At 68.0% G+C, this 16,124-nt stretch overlaps 2 protein-coding genes across 2 annotated transcripts in view; both read right to left on the bottom strand.

Annotated features, from left to right (window-relative positions):
- DOK7 (docking protein 7) overlaps window positions 1-10,911 on the bottom strand; it is a 19,960-nt gene extending 9,049 nt beyond the window's left edge. Inside the window, exons 1-5 of the mRNA XM_029933165.1 lie at window positions 10,683-10,911; window positions 9,830-10,030; window positions 2,405-2,524; window positions 792-911; window positions 4-88 (exon numbers count right to left, since the gene is read on the bottom strand). Of these exons, the coding sequence (XP_029789025.1) occupies window positions 4-88; window positions 792-911; window positions 2,405-2,524; window positions 9,830-10,030; window positions 10,683-10,902 (746 nt within the window). The 5' untranslated portion in view covers window positions 10,903-10,911. The remainder of the gene's footprint in view (window positions 1-3; window positions 89-791; window positions 912-2,404; window positions 2,525-9,829; window positions 10,031-10,682) is intronic.
- Window positions 1-16,124, bottom strand: part of ACOX3 (acyl-CoA oxidase 3, pristanoyl) — a 922,607-nt gene that overhangs the window by 559,707 nt on the left and 346,776 nt on the right. The window lies entirely within an intron of this gene.

Consider the following 16,124-nt stretch of genomic DNA (forward strand, 5'->3'; position numbering starts at 1 on the left):
TGCGACGTGCTGGCCGTGAGCCGGCTGCCGGCGCTGACGTCCGAGTGGCTGGCCTCCGACGACGAACTGGACAGGCTGCGGTCGTCCCCTGAGAGAGCGCAGGGGCGGGGCTGTGGGGGCTGCTCCGGGGGCGCCCTCGCCAGGCTCGCCCTCCACCCAGCTGTTCACGTGGGTCAGGCCCCTCCCCGGACAACAGGCCCTTCGCCCCCAGCCCTCTCCACGGCCGGTGCCCTCCCCCAATCCCTCGGCCACCATCCTCTGGGAACCGGGCGTGAGCCCCCGTAGGTCACTGCGCGGTGCAGACTGAGACTCTGCTCCCGGGGAAAGGCCTGGACAGGAAGGGGACGCCGTGGTCCTCCTGGTGGCCTGCACGGGCCCGGCAGCAGTCAGAGAGGACAGACAGGCTCCCCACCCTCAGGCAGGCCCCTGGCCCTGTGTCTGCTTCCCGAAAACCAAGAGTGGCTGGGAGCTGAGAAGGAGCCTTCTGGTCTCAGCACAAATGGTAAAGCTGAGGCAGGAGAGGCCACGTGGCTGGTGGCCAGCAGGGACTCAGGCCCAGCTCTCACCAGCTCTGGGGCAGCCCCGCGCCTCTGGTCAGGGCCCAGGCTGGTGGGTAGTGTTTGTAGCATCATGAGTGAGGAATGAATGAGTGAGTGCAGCAGGAGGAATGAATGAATAAACACAGGGGAGGAACAAAGAAACAGGCACCCAGAGGTCGGACCCCTCCCCACGGCAGCTTCGGCCCACCTACCTCCACTGTCCCTTCCCCTCATCAGGTGCGGCCCACCTACCTCCGCTCCCCGGCCGGACCACATGGGAGAGGAGGCTGAGCCGCTTCTCCAGCTTCAGGGCCTCCAGGGCCTCCTGGGCCACTCGTTCCTCCGTGGTGGAAGCCCCCCCAGGGCTCGGGTCTGTGGCAGAGACATGACTCAGCAGGGACGAGTCTCAGCCCTGTCCCCATGGGACTGCCCGCTGCAGGCTGCATCCCGCCCAGGGTATCATGGGAGCCCAGCACTGCCAGGGCCACCCTTGTGCTGATTCTGCCTCAAGGCCAGAGCAGGCCCACAGGGGACCCCAGGAGCCCCAGCTTTTCCCTATGCCTACACTCTGGCCACTGGACACCAACCTCAGGGCCCAACCTGCTCCCTCCAGGCGCCGTGGCTACCAGCCTGCGTCCTGTGCCCCAAAGCGGGCAGGCCCCCAGCCCCCTACAAGGGGGATGGATCCTGGCAATGCCCAGGGTGGGGACCCCAGTGTGTCCTCTTGACCATTCCTCTCTGAGCCGATGGGCAGTGAGACGCTGGCGTCAGGCCCCCTGTCCACGTCTGCAGAGTGGGTCAGGCCGGGAACTCGCGGGGTAAGCTCAGGGTAGGGCAGACCTGGGACTCTGATCCGGCCCCTCCCCTCCTGACTGTCAGCGTGAGGAGGGCTGCCTCCCTGGGCCGTGGTGCCCATGGGGCTCCAACTGGGCAGGGTGAAGGCAGGGGGGCCCCGGAAAGTCTGGAGGAGCCTGAGCCGCGCACACAGTGGAGGCTGCATCTTGGGAGAGCCTCGTGATCGCGGGGCCTGGATGCAGCTGCAGCTGGATGCAGAGAGCAGAGCCCCACCAGCCCGTCCACATTGCCTGTCCACACCCATCGCCTACTCCACACCTGTGGCTGCGAGGCAGGCGGGTGCCAGCAGAGGGCGCCAACACACCGTCCCCCCCAGAGCCCAGACTGTGCGATTCAGGCCACAGGAGCCATCCGAGTCCCCAGCCCATCCCCGTCCCCGCTGGGCCTGTGTGGCATGTGGAAGTGGGATGAGGGGCCGCGCTGGGACAAGGGGGACCTGGGTGCCCACACCCTGCTGTGCTGCCCACACAAGGAGGCCACAGGTATGTGCTCCCTGGCCACTTGCCGCATGGCCAGGGGCTGCTGTCTCCCACCTGGACAGCAGGACGTGGGCCACCTCGCAGGGCTGCGGGGAGCACCAGCAATTTCAGTTAGGCTCCCAGGGGGAGGGCCGGCCGGCCTCCGGTGGGAGGGAGGGCCCGAGCCTCGGGGTCCAGTCCTGCTCTGAGCCCCCCAGCGCCTGGGGCAGCGTGGCCCCTCTGGGCTCCGGCTCCGTCCTGGCCCAGGGCTCCTGACGGATGCGCCCAGCCACAGCCAGGCAAGAGAGGGCAGGCCCCAGTGTGTTCCGAGACTGCCCTCGCCGGGCCACCCCACGGAGCAGCTTCAACCCCAGCTGGGACCCGGTCCCACCGGACCTCAACACGCTGCGCCGGCCACGTGGGGCCAGGCCCCCACCCCCGTCTGGCTTGGAAGGGCAGTGGGGGTGCAAGCTGTCCCCCGGGGGCCCAGCGGCATGACCCCTCACGGAAGTCAACCCTCCCCTCCCCCCCAAGCCACACTCCCACACGCACCTGGGAGCAGCGGCCGCCGCCCAAAGGGGCCCTTGGTCGGGGAGATGCCGCGGACGATGCAGTCAAACAGGAAGCTGATCTGCTCTCCCTCGGCTGAGGACAGGAAGAAGACTCCGGCCCCTGCGGGGTGGGGACAGACCCTGCGATCAGCCCAGCCCGTGACCGCTGCAGGGTGGGCCCAGCGGCCCCCAAGGGACCACGCAGGAGCCTGGGGCAAACCCGCAGGACAGCCACGCGGGGACAGAGCCTCAGCCCGGCCCTGGGAACTGTGCCCCGTCTTTCAAACCCACGCAGCGTGTCCGGGCCGCCTCCACGGGCCAGCAGGAGGGGCGGCTGCTTCGGGAGGACGTGGCCGCAGGAGGAGGCCCGTGAGGGGGTCCCAGCCGCACGCGGGTCACCGCAGCGAGGACAGGGCCACCTGGAGTGGGCCCCATGTCCCGGCACGCAGCCCGGAGGCCTCCCCCCCGCTCCTCTATGGTCCGGGGCCGCTCTGAGCGTGAGGATGAGGCGTGAGCGGGGCCTGCCCCGCAGACGAGGCGGCCATGGCCGCTGTGGACAGGGACGCCTCCCGCCCACTGCAGGGGCCCCCTTCCTGGGTGTGTTTTGGGGCGGGAAACGGGCCGCGGTGCGAGGGCTGAGGCCGAGGTTGTGCCCACGGGCCCCCCGCCAGGGTGAATGAGATCCCTCGCCGCCCGCCCAGTGAATGGGGACAGCAGCCCACGTGGACACTCGGCTGGTGTCACTGCACAGGAATCCCTCGGCTCCGCCCGCTGCCCGCAGGCAGGCGCGCCTGGCCCTTGGCCACAGGCAGGCCAGGGTGGGAAGGGGGCTGCGTGGGCCGCCGGCCACCATCACTGCCGCCTTCTCGGGCCCCAGGGACGCAGGCCAGCCCCCACACGTGGCAGGGCCCCGTGCTCCTCGGCAGCCACGCCAGGACTGGGGGGGGGCAGTCCCCTCCAGCTGTCAGAGCCTCATCTGTTCAGTGCCCCTGGACCAGGAGATGCGCCTGCTTTTAGCAGTGAGGAAACTGAGGCCCAGGAGGGCCACTGGGCCACCGGGGCACGTCCTGGCACCACAGAGCCTCAGGCCAGACGGACGGGCCCCTGAGCTGGCACCTGCTGGCCTCCAGCTTGTGCCCCGGCCATGGCTGGGGGGCTGAGGAGGGGACGGCCGGCGCCCAGCGTCCCTGCCCCAGCCGGCTGGGCCTCTAATCCCAAGCTCACGGTCAGCTGGCGGAGGCCACAGCACAGCCCGTCCCCCGACTATAAAAAACCACATTACGAGGGGAGCGGAGCCGGCGGCATTCCACCGGGCGTCTGCTGAGTGTCATGCTTCCCAAGACCTAGCCGGCAAGGCCCGGGAGCTGGCCTCCACCCCCACACGCCCGCGAGCCAGCCGCTCCGCCTTCTGTCCCCAAGGGAGGCAGGACTCTGGGACAGGGCTCGCTGGCCACTGGCGGGCGCTCTGGCTCCCTCTCCCGCCCCAGGCCCTGGGACACCGGGGGCTCCCTTGGCCAGCACACCCTCCTCGTCCCCCAACACCCCCCGCCACCTGCAATGTCACCTCTCCTGTCAGGACTCTGCTCCCCTCACATTACCCCTGCTGTCCCCCGTCCCCCGAGCAGTCACTCAGTGCTGCTTTCAGGGGCTGCCTCCCCTGGGGCGGCCCCTGTGACACCCCGTTACTTGGGGGCCATCCTGGCCACTCGGCCTGGCATCCTACAGGCAGGGACCACTTCTGAGGCATTGTGGTCCCTGTGTCTAACCCCAGGGACCCCCAGCACGCAGTGGGGTGGAAAGAGGGAAGCAGAGGCAAGCTGACCTCCCCCCCGAAAGCGTTGTTTGAATCTCTTTTGCTTGCCTGTTTGCAGGGGTGGAGGACGCAAGGCCACTCTGCCACGCGGTCACTGCAAAGACAGCCCCTACACCGCCTTCTGCCCCGTCCATGAAGCCCCACCCGAGGCCGGGTCCGTGTCCCAGACAGTCCTGGGCCCTCCAGCCAGGGCCGCCCACCAAATGCCCGCACCTGAGCAGCCTGTCCACCGCATGGAGCAGGGCTGAGCCGTCCCCACCCAGATCCCCGGCCCACAGAATCACCGGCAGGGAGAGGACCGCCGGTTCTGGGGTGCTCCTGCTCTGCAGAGTCACACGGGGCGGGGGGTGGGACCCCACGGGAAAGGTCACCAGCCCTGAGGGAATAAAAAAAACCATCCAAACGTTCAACGCGCCCACTTCCGTGGGCTGATGCCTGTTGGAAGTTAGTCCTCAGGTAACTTCCGCGTCCTGACCTCTGCCTGTGGCCAGTATCCCGGCTCCATGGACACACAGACCGCGCGGCGGGAGTTGTGTTGGGGAGAGAGCGTCAGAAAGTGACTTTCGTGCTGAGAAGGTTCTAGAAAGCTCTGTCCAGGCAGCACTAAACCTGCCTGGTGTTAGACTTTCACCTGTGAAATCCCCATGACCTGCGGGTTTCCTAACAGTCAAATCTCTACTGATTATAGAATTTCCTTTTTCTCTGCCCTTGGTTTGGGAGAACGCAGTTCACCGAAAGAAGCTCACTTGAAATCAAGTTTCAATCTCACTGGTCACCTCACCCTGGAAGACTGTGACTAAGAACAAAAGGGCTTAAAAGAGGAAACAGGCATTGGCGAGGCTGCGGGGACCCCGGAACCCCGGGTACCGTCGGTGGGAATGCAGACCAGGGCGGCCGTCACTGAAAACCACAGAACCACCGGGCGGCCCGGAAGGACCTGCGAGCAGGAGGTGCAGAGACACGAGGCCCCCACGTGCACAGCACCATCGCTCCCCAGAGACAAAGGAGGAAGGGACACGGCCTGGTCCGTCCGCACAGGGGGTGTCATCCTTGAGGAGGAAGGGAGTCCTGCCACCTGCCACCGGGGGGCTGGGCGTGGAGGACATGGTGCATGAGGGGACGAATACTGTGTGACCCCACGTCTACGAGACCCCTGGAGGAGTCAGGTCACAGAGACAGAGTGGAAGGTGGGTGTCGGGCCCAGGGAGGGGACATGGGGTTGGCGCTTACTGGGGCCAGAGTCGGCCGGGGAAGACGGAGTTCTGGGGACGGTGGGTGGGGACGGCTGCATGACCCGAATGTACCCAATGCCCCGGAGCTGTCCACTTAACTGCAGCTAAGATGGTCCATTCTGTGCTATGTATGTTTTGTCCTGGTAAACGCACAGAACAAACACCTCCTCCAGGAAGCCAGGAAGCAGGCCGTCCTGCCCGTGCCCAGGAGGCCCTGCACCCCCTTCACGGCCACCACCGAAGGGTGGAGCGCACACTGCAGCTGCTCCCGGTAAGTGCCTAGCACGGACCCCAATCACTGTGACAACCCTGCACACGCACAGGCCCACACGAACACACATGCATGCACACACGTGCATGCACGAATGCACATGCACGTGCACACGTGCACACACGTGCACACATACGAACGCACACACATGCACGCACATTCACGCACACACTGCACACATGAACGCATGCACACGCATGTGCACATGTCCCCGGGGCACAAAGGCCCAGGCAGGACGCAGCACCGCCCTGGGCAGTGGAGGGACGCTGCCAGGTGAGCTGAGTAGGGGTGGCCTCCGTCTCCCTCGACACCCAGCTTCCTTCGAGGTCCGGCTGAGGCCACTCCTCGGCGACCAGCCTTCCTCTCCCGCAGCCCCGTTGGGCCCTCCCGGCTCAGGCAAGAGGTTCCTCGGGGCAGGCCTGGGGTCTCTGCGTCGCCCCGAGGGCCAGGTGAGGGCTCTGTCCACCAGCCCTGAGTGACCCAGCAACCACGAGGCCAGGGGCCCCCTCCCAGCCTCCGGAGGCAGCCCTCGTGCCCCAGCTCCGGCGTCCAGGGTCGCACCCTCCCTGCTGTGGACACGGAGCTGAGCTGTGCGCCGGGGGCCAAGGGTGGAGACTGCAGCTCAGACCTGCTCTCTCCTCGGAGCCAGGGGCCGCCCAGGGCTGTGCCAAGCTTGGAAGATTCAGATTGACTCTGCGCCACTGGGAACATTCTGCCAACGGTGGCCTGCTGACCTAGAGCCATCGCGGGAGGCGGGGCTGCTCCCAGCGCCCCAGTCCACACAGGATGGGGGGCCTGTTGGGCTTATCACAGGGTCTTCCCCTGAAAGAGTGGGACTCGGGGTCCACTCTGGGGATGCTGACCCCTGCTGTCCAGGCACCTGGTTGCCCCGGCACCCTGCTCCAGACCTCAGCCACAGATCCTGGATCCACAAGAAGCCGAAAGCCCCCTGAGGGCACCCGGGCTCACCCCCGACACCCCCGGCCGGAGCCGCGCCCCACCCACAGCCGCCCTGGGACCAGAAACGCCTCACACCGGTCTCGTCCAGGCTCCGAGGTCTCCCAGCCTGGCCACGTGCTCCCCAGCCCCAACCCCCACTTGTCATGGAAAGGCCCCGAACACACTCCCTCCCTCTGCCCCCATTCCTGAGCCCCAAGACCGGGGTTTCAGCCAGCTCTCCGGGACCACCCGGCACTCAGAGCACCGGGTCCAGAGGAGGCCCAGACCCTCAGGGCCGGACGACGCCAGCGCTTTAAACACAGCAAGACCCTTTCTCCCCGCGTAAGGCTTCACCCTTTACTCGCTTAAAAAAAAGTCATTTATAAATGCTCCCTGGGCCCCAAGAGGCAGAAGCAGTGGGCTGGCCCCAGAAAGCCGGGCAGAGAGCGGAGGAGGGGCAGCTCAGGCAGAGGCGGCCCCCAGGACGTGGGTGGGGTTCCTGAGGGTCCCCGTCCTCCGGGAGCCTCTGCCAGGCTGGATCCCTCAGCATCCCAGGACGCTGAGCCTCTGCAAAGGCTCGTGGGGCTGTGGAAATGCCCTTGAGATGCCCTTGAGGGGGGGGTGGCCAATGCAGGGGACAGAGACCTCCTCTGGGCCCCTCCTGGAGGCATGTACCCACCTTCAGGCCCAGCTCACTGCCCACCCCAGGCTCCGGGCAGCCCCCCCATTCTCTTTCACACCCCGAAGCCCTAACCACACACAGGGGACTGTCCCCAGAGACAGAGAATCAGGCCACACGGGAGATCCTGGATTCCCCGCCAACAAGCTGAACAGGCCGCCGTCCACGTGCAGGTTGCAGGGAGAAAATGCCCTCCTGGAAGGCGCTCAGAGCCACGTCGAGCCCCCACATAGGTGGCCAGGCCCCGAGAGGTCTCAGCCAGACAACTGTGGTCACATGTGCCCTGACGCTTCCCCACACCTGTCAGGGCCCCGACCCCTCCGCCACGCCCACCAGGGCCCGGACCCCTCCGCTGACATACCAAGGTCTCAGGGTGGGCAAAGGGCTGGGATCACCACTTTCTGCTCTCTGGAGAACTGTCTGTGGCCGAAGGCCAAGGGGGTGCAGTCCTGGGGGGCACCAGGCCCGGGCTCGGCTGTACCGGGGGCGGGGGAGAACGTTAATCCCAGGTTCCAGCCCAGCTCCCTGCCTCTGGATTGAATGTGCCCAGCCCCGTGGGCCCAGCAGGATCCACATTGTAGAGCCTGCACATCCAGGGCTGACTGGCGGTCCCCAAAGGCCACGTTCTATCCCATCAAGTGTCACCTGGACTTATTTGAAAAAACAGTCTTTGCAGGTATGACTGAGGGAGGTGAGGCAGGGACATCCTGGGTTGTTGGGTGCCCTAAGCCCAATGACCAGTGTCCCCTGGAGCCAGGAGACCCCGGGAGATGGCCGTGTGACAACAGAGGAAAGACTGGAGCCACGAGGCCACAAGCCCAGGGCCACCAGGGGCCAGAAGAGGCAGGAGGAGCCTCCCTGGAGGCTCTGGAGGGGAGCCAGCCAGGCCCGCACCCTGACTCTGGACAGAACTGGGACGGAACCCGTTTCTGTGGCTCTGACCTCCAGTTTGTGACAATTTGCTACAGCAGCCCCGTGACACTCACGTCCCGCCAGGACCTGAACTACCCGCCTTCCTCCCGGACTCCCTCCCTGGACCTGAACTACTGCCCTCCTCCTGGACACCAGGTCCTGAGTGGCCTGGTGGTCTGAGCACAAGTGCAGGGGTACACCGTCCCTCCACACACAGCCCTGCATGGAGGACAGTGGAAAACCCAGTTTACATGGGCAGAGCCATGCAAACATGCCCCTGAACAAGAGGGACCTGTCCCCCCTGGGGTTGGGAGGCAGTGGAGCTGGGGGGCAGCAGGGGAGCCCGAACCCCAGCACTCCAGGGTCAGCAACCGCAACAGGGCCGAGCACCCAGGAACAGCCCGGGGATGCCCAGGAGGGCTCTCCCTGCACCGCTGGCGGCCCAGGGAGATCACGGCAGCCCGAGTTCCGGCCCCTACCCCGCTGGAGCCAAGGCCGATGCCCGGCACTGCTCACCGGCAGGAAGGAGCCCACCGGCACCACATCAGAATTTTAAACCTGAGGCCTCAGAGGGGAACATCCATGGCGCCTGCCCGATGACGCTCTGTCCAGCGAAGGTAAGGAGGCTGAGTTCCCAGGTCCTCCTGCCCGGCCTCCCTGAGGTCACCGGCCTGGCCCCTCCTCCGGGGATCTGGTGGGGAGGCCCGCCCCCGACGCAGACCTAGCCACCCTGGCCCCCGGGGGCATAGCTGGCGTCCCACCGCCCCCAGCGGCTCCGCAGCAGGGCCCACCTGGCCCGCCACAGCCAGCGACACAGATGCCTGATGCCTGAGCGGAGCTCCGCCTCCCCGCCAGTTGATCTCTTCACATCTTTGTAGGTGATGACTTTCCTCCGGGACGCAGGGCGCTGCAGGCGGCCTCCCATGGCGCCACCCTGCCCCCTCTTTGCAGAACGAGGGCCCTACCGGCACCAACAGGGCTGCAAGCACAGTCCCTCCACCAGGGGGAGCCCAGCAGGACCCAGGTCCCAGAGCCTGGTGAACGCACCCAACCCGGCCATCCGCGTGTGCACCCCTGCTGTGAGCCTGCCACTGCCATCCACACGAGCGCCCGCGGGTGGGGACTCACCCCTGCTGGAGCTCCCAGGCCGAACGGAGACGGGGGTGCACAGCTCCCGCCCATGCCCTGCTCTCCAGCCCGGCCCCCCGGCGGCCCCCTGACACTGGACCTCAGGGCCCACCAGCGGGCCGGCGGCTGGCCTGCCCCGCCCCCGGCAGGGCGTGTCCCCGGGGACCCCTTGGTCCACAGTGTGGTTCCCGGCCCAGCCTCCGTGAACACATTCACCCTTCCCCCTGTTCTGTCTTCAGTCCGTCCGGACACTCTGGGACTCCAGACGGGGGCCCTGCGTTGTGACAGGCCGGCCTGGCTGCAGGGGTGCCCCTCAGTGCCGAGCGCCAGGCTGTGAGGCGCCTCACCCGCGCCCGTGATGTGTCCAGGACGCCTGCTGAGCGTGCACATGGGGGGGTGGCCCCGGGCCGAGGGTTTCGGGGTGAAGCGGCTCCAGCGACCCGCATACTCACAGTAGCCACACCTGGTCCCGCCCTCGAAGATGAAGCCACTGGGCACGGCCCCGTAGCGCCGCAGGTCAGACAGCCTCCACTGCCCGGCCACGGCCGGGGGCACGTCCCTGGCCACCACAAGGACGTCGTTGCAGAGGTGAAGAGTGGCGGGGCCGCTCTCCAGCTTGGTGCCTGGAGCCACCGTCACGTGGAACCTGTGCACTGAGGGCAGGGCAGGGGTGAGAGAGGGCAGGGGCGAGAGGGCGTCGTCACCGGGAGCAGGGGCCCGGGGGGAGGGGGCAGGGCGCCGGCTCCAGAAGGTGGGGCTGCCCTCTGCTCCCGCTCCCCTCGGGTGCCCCAGTCACCACCCCTGTTTGGAGGCAGGCAGGCCCTGAGGGCGCCGCCCTGCCCACGCTCCCTCTGCTCACAAGCCAGCTCGGAGAAAGCCCCGCCTCCGGCACTGCACCTCAGCGAACACTCAGCACTGTGGCCAGTGAGATTGTAACAGTGTTCTGAACGAAAGTATCAAACGTTTAAGGAAAGGCAAGGCTGCCCGGGGTTCCGGGGTCGGGTCAGGCTCGGAACCCATCTTCACCCTAAATGCTGGCATCGTGTTCCTCCCGGGCTCGGGCATGGACCCTGAGGTTTCCAAAGCCCGTGCTTCCTGGGTCAGGCGTCAGGGCCACACACCCGCATCCGTCCCTCCCCTGCCTCCCCGGCTCAGGCACGGTGTCCCCCCAGCACCCCGTCCCCTCTCAGGGCCTGAGCACAGAGCCTGGGGGAGGGTGCCACGCCCTGGAGTCACAGCACGGCCCCTGCAGCCCGCGGACAAGGCCCCGCAGGACACGGGGTCCGCAGGCCTGGCCTCACTCACCCTCGCCGAGCGCGTAGCGGATCCGGGCGTCCCAGGCCCACATGGCCTCGCGGCTGTCGAAGCCCAGCATGACGGCCTGGGACAGGCAAACGATGGCCAGCGTGTGGGCCAGGCCCTCGTAGGGCAGGCCGGGCTCCAGGCCACAGATGTCCTCCAGCGTCAGGCTGCTGCGCTCCCGCAGGCCCTTGGCCCGCTCGGACTTGTCCTTGTAGGCCAGCATCAGCAGGCAGTCTGCGGGCGCCCAAGAGACACGTGGTGGGGCCGGCAGACGCCACCCCCAGCGCCGGCCCCCGCGGAGGCCGTGGCCCACCCCCCGGAGAACCCGAGGTTTGAGGCGGGACCCAGAGCAAGCCGCCCGGCCACTCTGCCCTCGTGTGCCGATGGCCTCTGCACGGGCCACGCGGGCAGAAGTGGGCCCGGGATGTGACCCCGCCATCCCCCCGCAGGGCATCCACCCTGCCCCGGGCTCTGGGACTCTCAGGGGCCGCAGGGATGACGGGCCCTCTTCCTGCTGCACCTCCGGGATCTCTCATTCTCCAGCCCCAGGGGAGGGAGCCACTGGCCCTCGGTCCCCCTGCCGGAACCAGGCCAGCCCGCCCGCAAGCCCGGCGGGCCCGTCTTCCCCCACAGCAGGTGACGCGCCTCTGCCCTGGAGTCCCGCTGCCCTCGGCATCACAGGCGCCGGCCCTGTCACCCCGGCAGGGCAGCGGGCCAGAGCGGCGGAGGCTGCACGCGGCCCTGGGCGCGCCGCGGGGGATCCGATGGCCCCCGTCCCTCCCACAGGCCTGCCTAACAGGGCGTCCCCACCCGCCAGGCCCTCGGCAGCGCCTGGGCCCTAGGCACCCCTTCCTCCACGAGGCGCTGAGTGTGAGACACCCCGCATTCCACGTGACAGCTGGAGACTCAGGCCCCTGGCGCGAGCCGCAGAGCCGGGGAGCGGAAGCTGGGGGCCCGCGGAAGGGGAGAGCGACCTCCCACTTGGACCTCTGAGAGCAGGGCCCCCAAACCCACGTGAAACCGAATCCCACCAGAACCCGACGCACACGGACTGCTGCAGCCGAACTGGGACAAGTTGCAGTGTTGAATGCCACGCGCCTCCTGCTGTGTGAGGCCCAGCGACCTGCGGTGACAGCCCCTCCGAGGGGCCACGCGGGCCCCAGACCTCCCCGACCAGGGCCAGAGGCCAGAGGCCAGAGCCGGCCTCACGGCACGAGGTGGCCCAGACGTCAGGGGGACCACGATCGGGCTCCCCCTCCCACTGGCGCACCTGTCCTTGGAGTCGGAGGTGCTCCCGTCAGGAAGTCGTCTTGTATGCTGTGAAGAGGCGGGGCCACCACCCCACCCCGTGCGGACAGGGCCGTGAGCACCCGCCCATCCGTGGTGGGGGAAGACGTGTCCACACCTGACCCCCGAGCCTGCCAGCACCAGCTCACTAGTCAAGTTAGGATGCAGGTGAGGTCATCCAGATTACCCGGGGGAGCCCTGATCTAACGGCGAGCGTCTTCACAAGGGACAGACAAGAACACAGATGCACAGAGGGGGCCACGTGAGGACAGCCACAAAGTGATGAGGCCGAGAGCTGGGCGCCTGGAGCCGCCCGGAGCTGGAAGGGGCGGGGCAGGACCCTCCCCAGCCCCTCCAGGGAGGACCACGGCCCTGCCGACGGTGGTGATCCGGGGCCTCCAGCCTCGGGCACTGTGAGCAAGCAGGTCTCTGCAGCCCAGGGGCCGGTCTCCGCAGAGCAGTGGGGGTCCACCTCGTGCTCGGGGCCCCAAGCCCCCCAGCAGCGTGGCCGGGACTGTGGGGAGGGGGCTGGGTGGACGCAGTGACGGTAGGGCCCTGTGACTGCAGCTCCCCCCACCCTCCAGAGTGCGGTTAGCACAAACTGCTGCACAGCAGACACCAGAGAAACGGAAATCCCAGGGAAATTCCGGGTCTGGGCCGAGACAAAGCAGGGTTGGCCCCGGGGGCTCTGACCGCACCAGCACCCTGCAGACACAGGGTCACAGGGTCGAGGAAAGTGCTGCCGCTCATGCATTCACTCACCAACAAAACACACTCACACATCCACACGCTCACACACACGCACACCTCCACGTGACTGCAGTGGCCGCTGGGCCCTCCACGTGCATGGGTTCCCTGGTGGGAGGCTGGCTGCCCCCGTTCAAACCCTGCGTCCACGACTGTGGACCCGCCCTCAGCCCTCAGCACCTCGGCCCTCCAGCCCCGGCCGGTCCAAGGGCTGACACAGCCCGGCCCTCGGCGAACGCCACCCTGCCGGCAAGCTCGGGAGGTGGGGGAGGGAGGGGGCCTCAGTGCAAGCCTGGGACGGCCCCACACATCACTGTGCACGGAGGAGAGGGCTCGCCCCCTGAGCCTGCCCCGGCCCTCCAGTGACTTCCGCCCTGCAGAGGGAGGGCGAGCGAGGGGGCGAGCGGGCAGGCGAGAAGGCCAGTGTCCCCCAGGCAAGCGGCAGCCATGCACGAGGGCCCTGCTCCATGAAAGGCCCCTTGCTGGGACCCCTCAGAGCCCGCCCACGCCTCCTGCCATGCCCCACAGCCTGGTCCCTCTCTCCAAAACCCCTCAGCCTGGTTCACTGTGCTTGTGAGCAGCCAGGGGACCCCAGGGGCAGCCCAGCCCCCACAGAGCTAACACCCGAGAAGGGACAGGGTCGGAGGAGGCCACCATGGGAAGTACCGTGCACGGGATGGGGTGGCTGCGGGGGCCCGAGCGCGGGGCCGAGACTCTCCCAGAGGGCACAGCGAAGACGACTCCCAAGTGATGCAAGGAGCCAGTGTGGCAGCCCCACAGGGATCAGTGCTGTGCTACAGGGAACAGCCAGTGCAAAGGCCCAGAGGTAGGAACCCAAAGGGCCTGCGGGCAGGAGAGGGAGGAAAGAGTGGCCCACGGTGTCTGCTGCTCAGGAGGGCCTGGTGAGCCCTGAGGGCTGCAAGCAACCGGGGCTCAGCCTGGCTGCGCCTGGAGACGGGTAAGAGCAGAGGCCTCGGGCGCCTGCGGCTGGTCAGGCCAGGGCGCTATTGGCCTAGGCCAGGCAGGGAAAGGGGGCCAGGGCCAGGCTCTGCATAACCATGACGACAGCCTGAGGGGAAAGGGGGGCAGGGGACACCCTGGGAGGGGGCGCGGGGGCGGGGCTGGGGCCGTCCCATCGGGACACGTGAGCTGGAAAGGCCCGTTGGACGCCGCACACGCAGGCAGGCGGCTGGACTCGGGCGTCCGGAGATGTGAAAATAAGTGTGGGCTCATGAGCCCTCAGACGCGCGGCAGCCAGGGCCCGAGAGGCTTGGGGGGCCGGCCGGGGCGAGGCAAAGCTTGGGCCTCTGCGCCCGGGGCGAGGCCGGCCGGGGATGCAGACGCAGGTGGACGCCGGCAGGACCAGCAGGAGGAGCGGCTGCTGGATTTAGCGCTGGTGTCACAGTGACCTTGACAACACGGTGCCTTCGGCACAGCAGTGGGCAGAAGCCCACGGGGACCCCGCTGAGGGGGCAGGAGCCGCCGGAGAGGGGTCTGAGGCGGGAGGGCCCCCCGATGACCCCCAGGCCCAGGGTGGAGTGTGGACCCAGCCCAGTGGGCCCTCAGCAGGGAGCATGGGGAGAGAGGCGTCCGGAGGGGCCCAGGTCACGCAGTGTGTGTGGGCAGCTGTGAGATCTGAGCCCGGGGTTCCCTGACTCCTGGTCCTGGTCCTGGGGTTGTGGGGGCCCCGGCCCCTTCTTCAAGGTCCCCCCGGGGACAGGAAACCCGGCCACCGCTCACTCTGTCTTCAAGCTGCCTGGCCAGCCTGGGACTGAGACCTCTGGCCCATTCCGGTGGGACCCTCCCCATTGCCACCCACGGTGCCGGGCCCAGTGGGACACAGACCCTCCCCGTCGCCCCCCCACGTGCCGAGGCCCCACTCCTGGGGAGTCGGTGTGGCCCCAGGGGTAGCCCATGGCAGCCCCCACCAGGCTGCCTGTGGGTGGGGACGCGGGGTCCTTGCCATCAGGATGGGGGCAGGGATGGGGTGGGGGGGCGCCCTGAGTTCCATCACCCCTAATCCCTTCCCTCCCTCCCGGGTGTCAGGCCCTGCCTGGGGCCTCCTGCCCTCTCCTCTCCCGCTGCCCCCCTCAAATCCAGCGGCTCCTCCCTCCATGTCCCGAGGTGCTCTCCATACTGTCGCATTTCCTGCTGCTCATATGCATGCGGGAAGGTCCAGGAAAGGAGCAATGGCCACCAAGTCCTACAGACCCAGATTATGGATGTGGGGGACCCCTGCCAACCCCCTGCAGTCCAGAAGGAGCCCCTCCACAGGCCGGCCTGCCTGCCAGACTCCAAGGCAGGGAGCTCTCTTAGATGCTGAGACAAAATCCATCCCCTGGGCTGCAAATCATACCCCCACCGTGGCCGAAAGAGAGAGAAGGCCACAGGACCACCTGTGGGGCCTGGGGAGGAGGGTACAGACGCCTCCTTGGCGAGCCTCCTCGGGGGCCTGCACAGGCCCCCACACCTCGCGCCCCACCAGGCAACCTGCCGCCAGCCCCAGCCATGGCTGGTCAGAGCTGCTTCACGTTTCCGAGGGCCTCTGCCCCGCTGCCCTCAGCCTGGCCCCGCCTCCCCGTCTCCTGCCTTCCAGGGGCTGCTCGGTGTCTGCGCCCTTGCACCTTCTCTGCCAGGCCTCCCTGGAGCTGCGCCTGGACAAGACCCCGGGGGCCCAGCTGCAGGGTCTGTGCATGAAGAGCAGACTGGCTGAATGAGCAGTACTTCCGACCGGGGGCCCCTGGAGGGGCAGCTGGGGCCCAGGCAGGAAGAGCAAGTCCATGACCAGAATCAGGCCCTCTACTGCGGGCAAGGCCCAAGGCAGGGAAGGGGGACCAGGGAGGGCGCCCCCACACCCCTCCAGGGACATGTCAGACAGCCCAGGCAACCCGGAAGACATTCCGGCGGCCCCACGCATGTCAGGCGGCATCCACGCACACCCCCAGCACCCCACACAGACCCCGGGGTGCTCGGGCCTGCTCCAGGGCACCTGTTCCTCAGACAGCTGCAGCCAAACGGTTCCCGGTCGCCCGAACGCTCAAAAGTGGCTCACTGAGGCCACGATGCTGGAGACCAGGCCTCTCTGCCCGCCCTGCCTCCTCCCCAGGGCTGCTCCCCCAACCCTCGGTGTACTTTTCTCTCCCCCGGCCCCGGAAGCACCACTGTTCCCACCTGGTGGCCCAGCCGCTGCCACCTGGGGAAGGTGGGGGGCCCCTGGCTCAGGAGGGTCCCGTCCAGGCTGGGTTCCGTGGCCCCCCGGGGGCTCCCTGCTGCGTGTAGGGGGAGGGGGAGCACTCGCGAACCCTCCGGCCTCGGCTGCCCCGCAGGGCCCTCCCGGGGAGGTGGGGTGCGGGAGGGTCCCGGCCGCGCCCGGAGCCGGCGAGGCGGCCGCGCTCTCCGGTTACAGCCCGC

This window comes from Suricata suricatta, chromosome 1 (assembly GCF_006229205.1).
Source record: "Suricata suricatta isolate VVHF042 chromosome 1, meerkat_22Aug2017_6uvM2_HiC, whole genome shotgun sequence".
Classification (NCBI taxonomy): Eukaryota; Metazoa; Chordata; class Mammalia; order Carnivora; family Herpestidae; genus Suricata; species Suricata suricatta.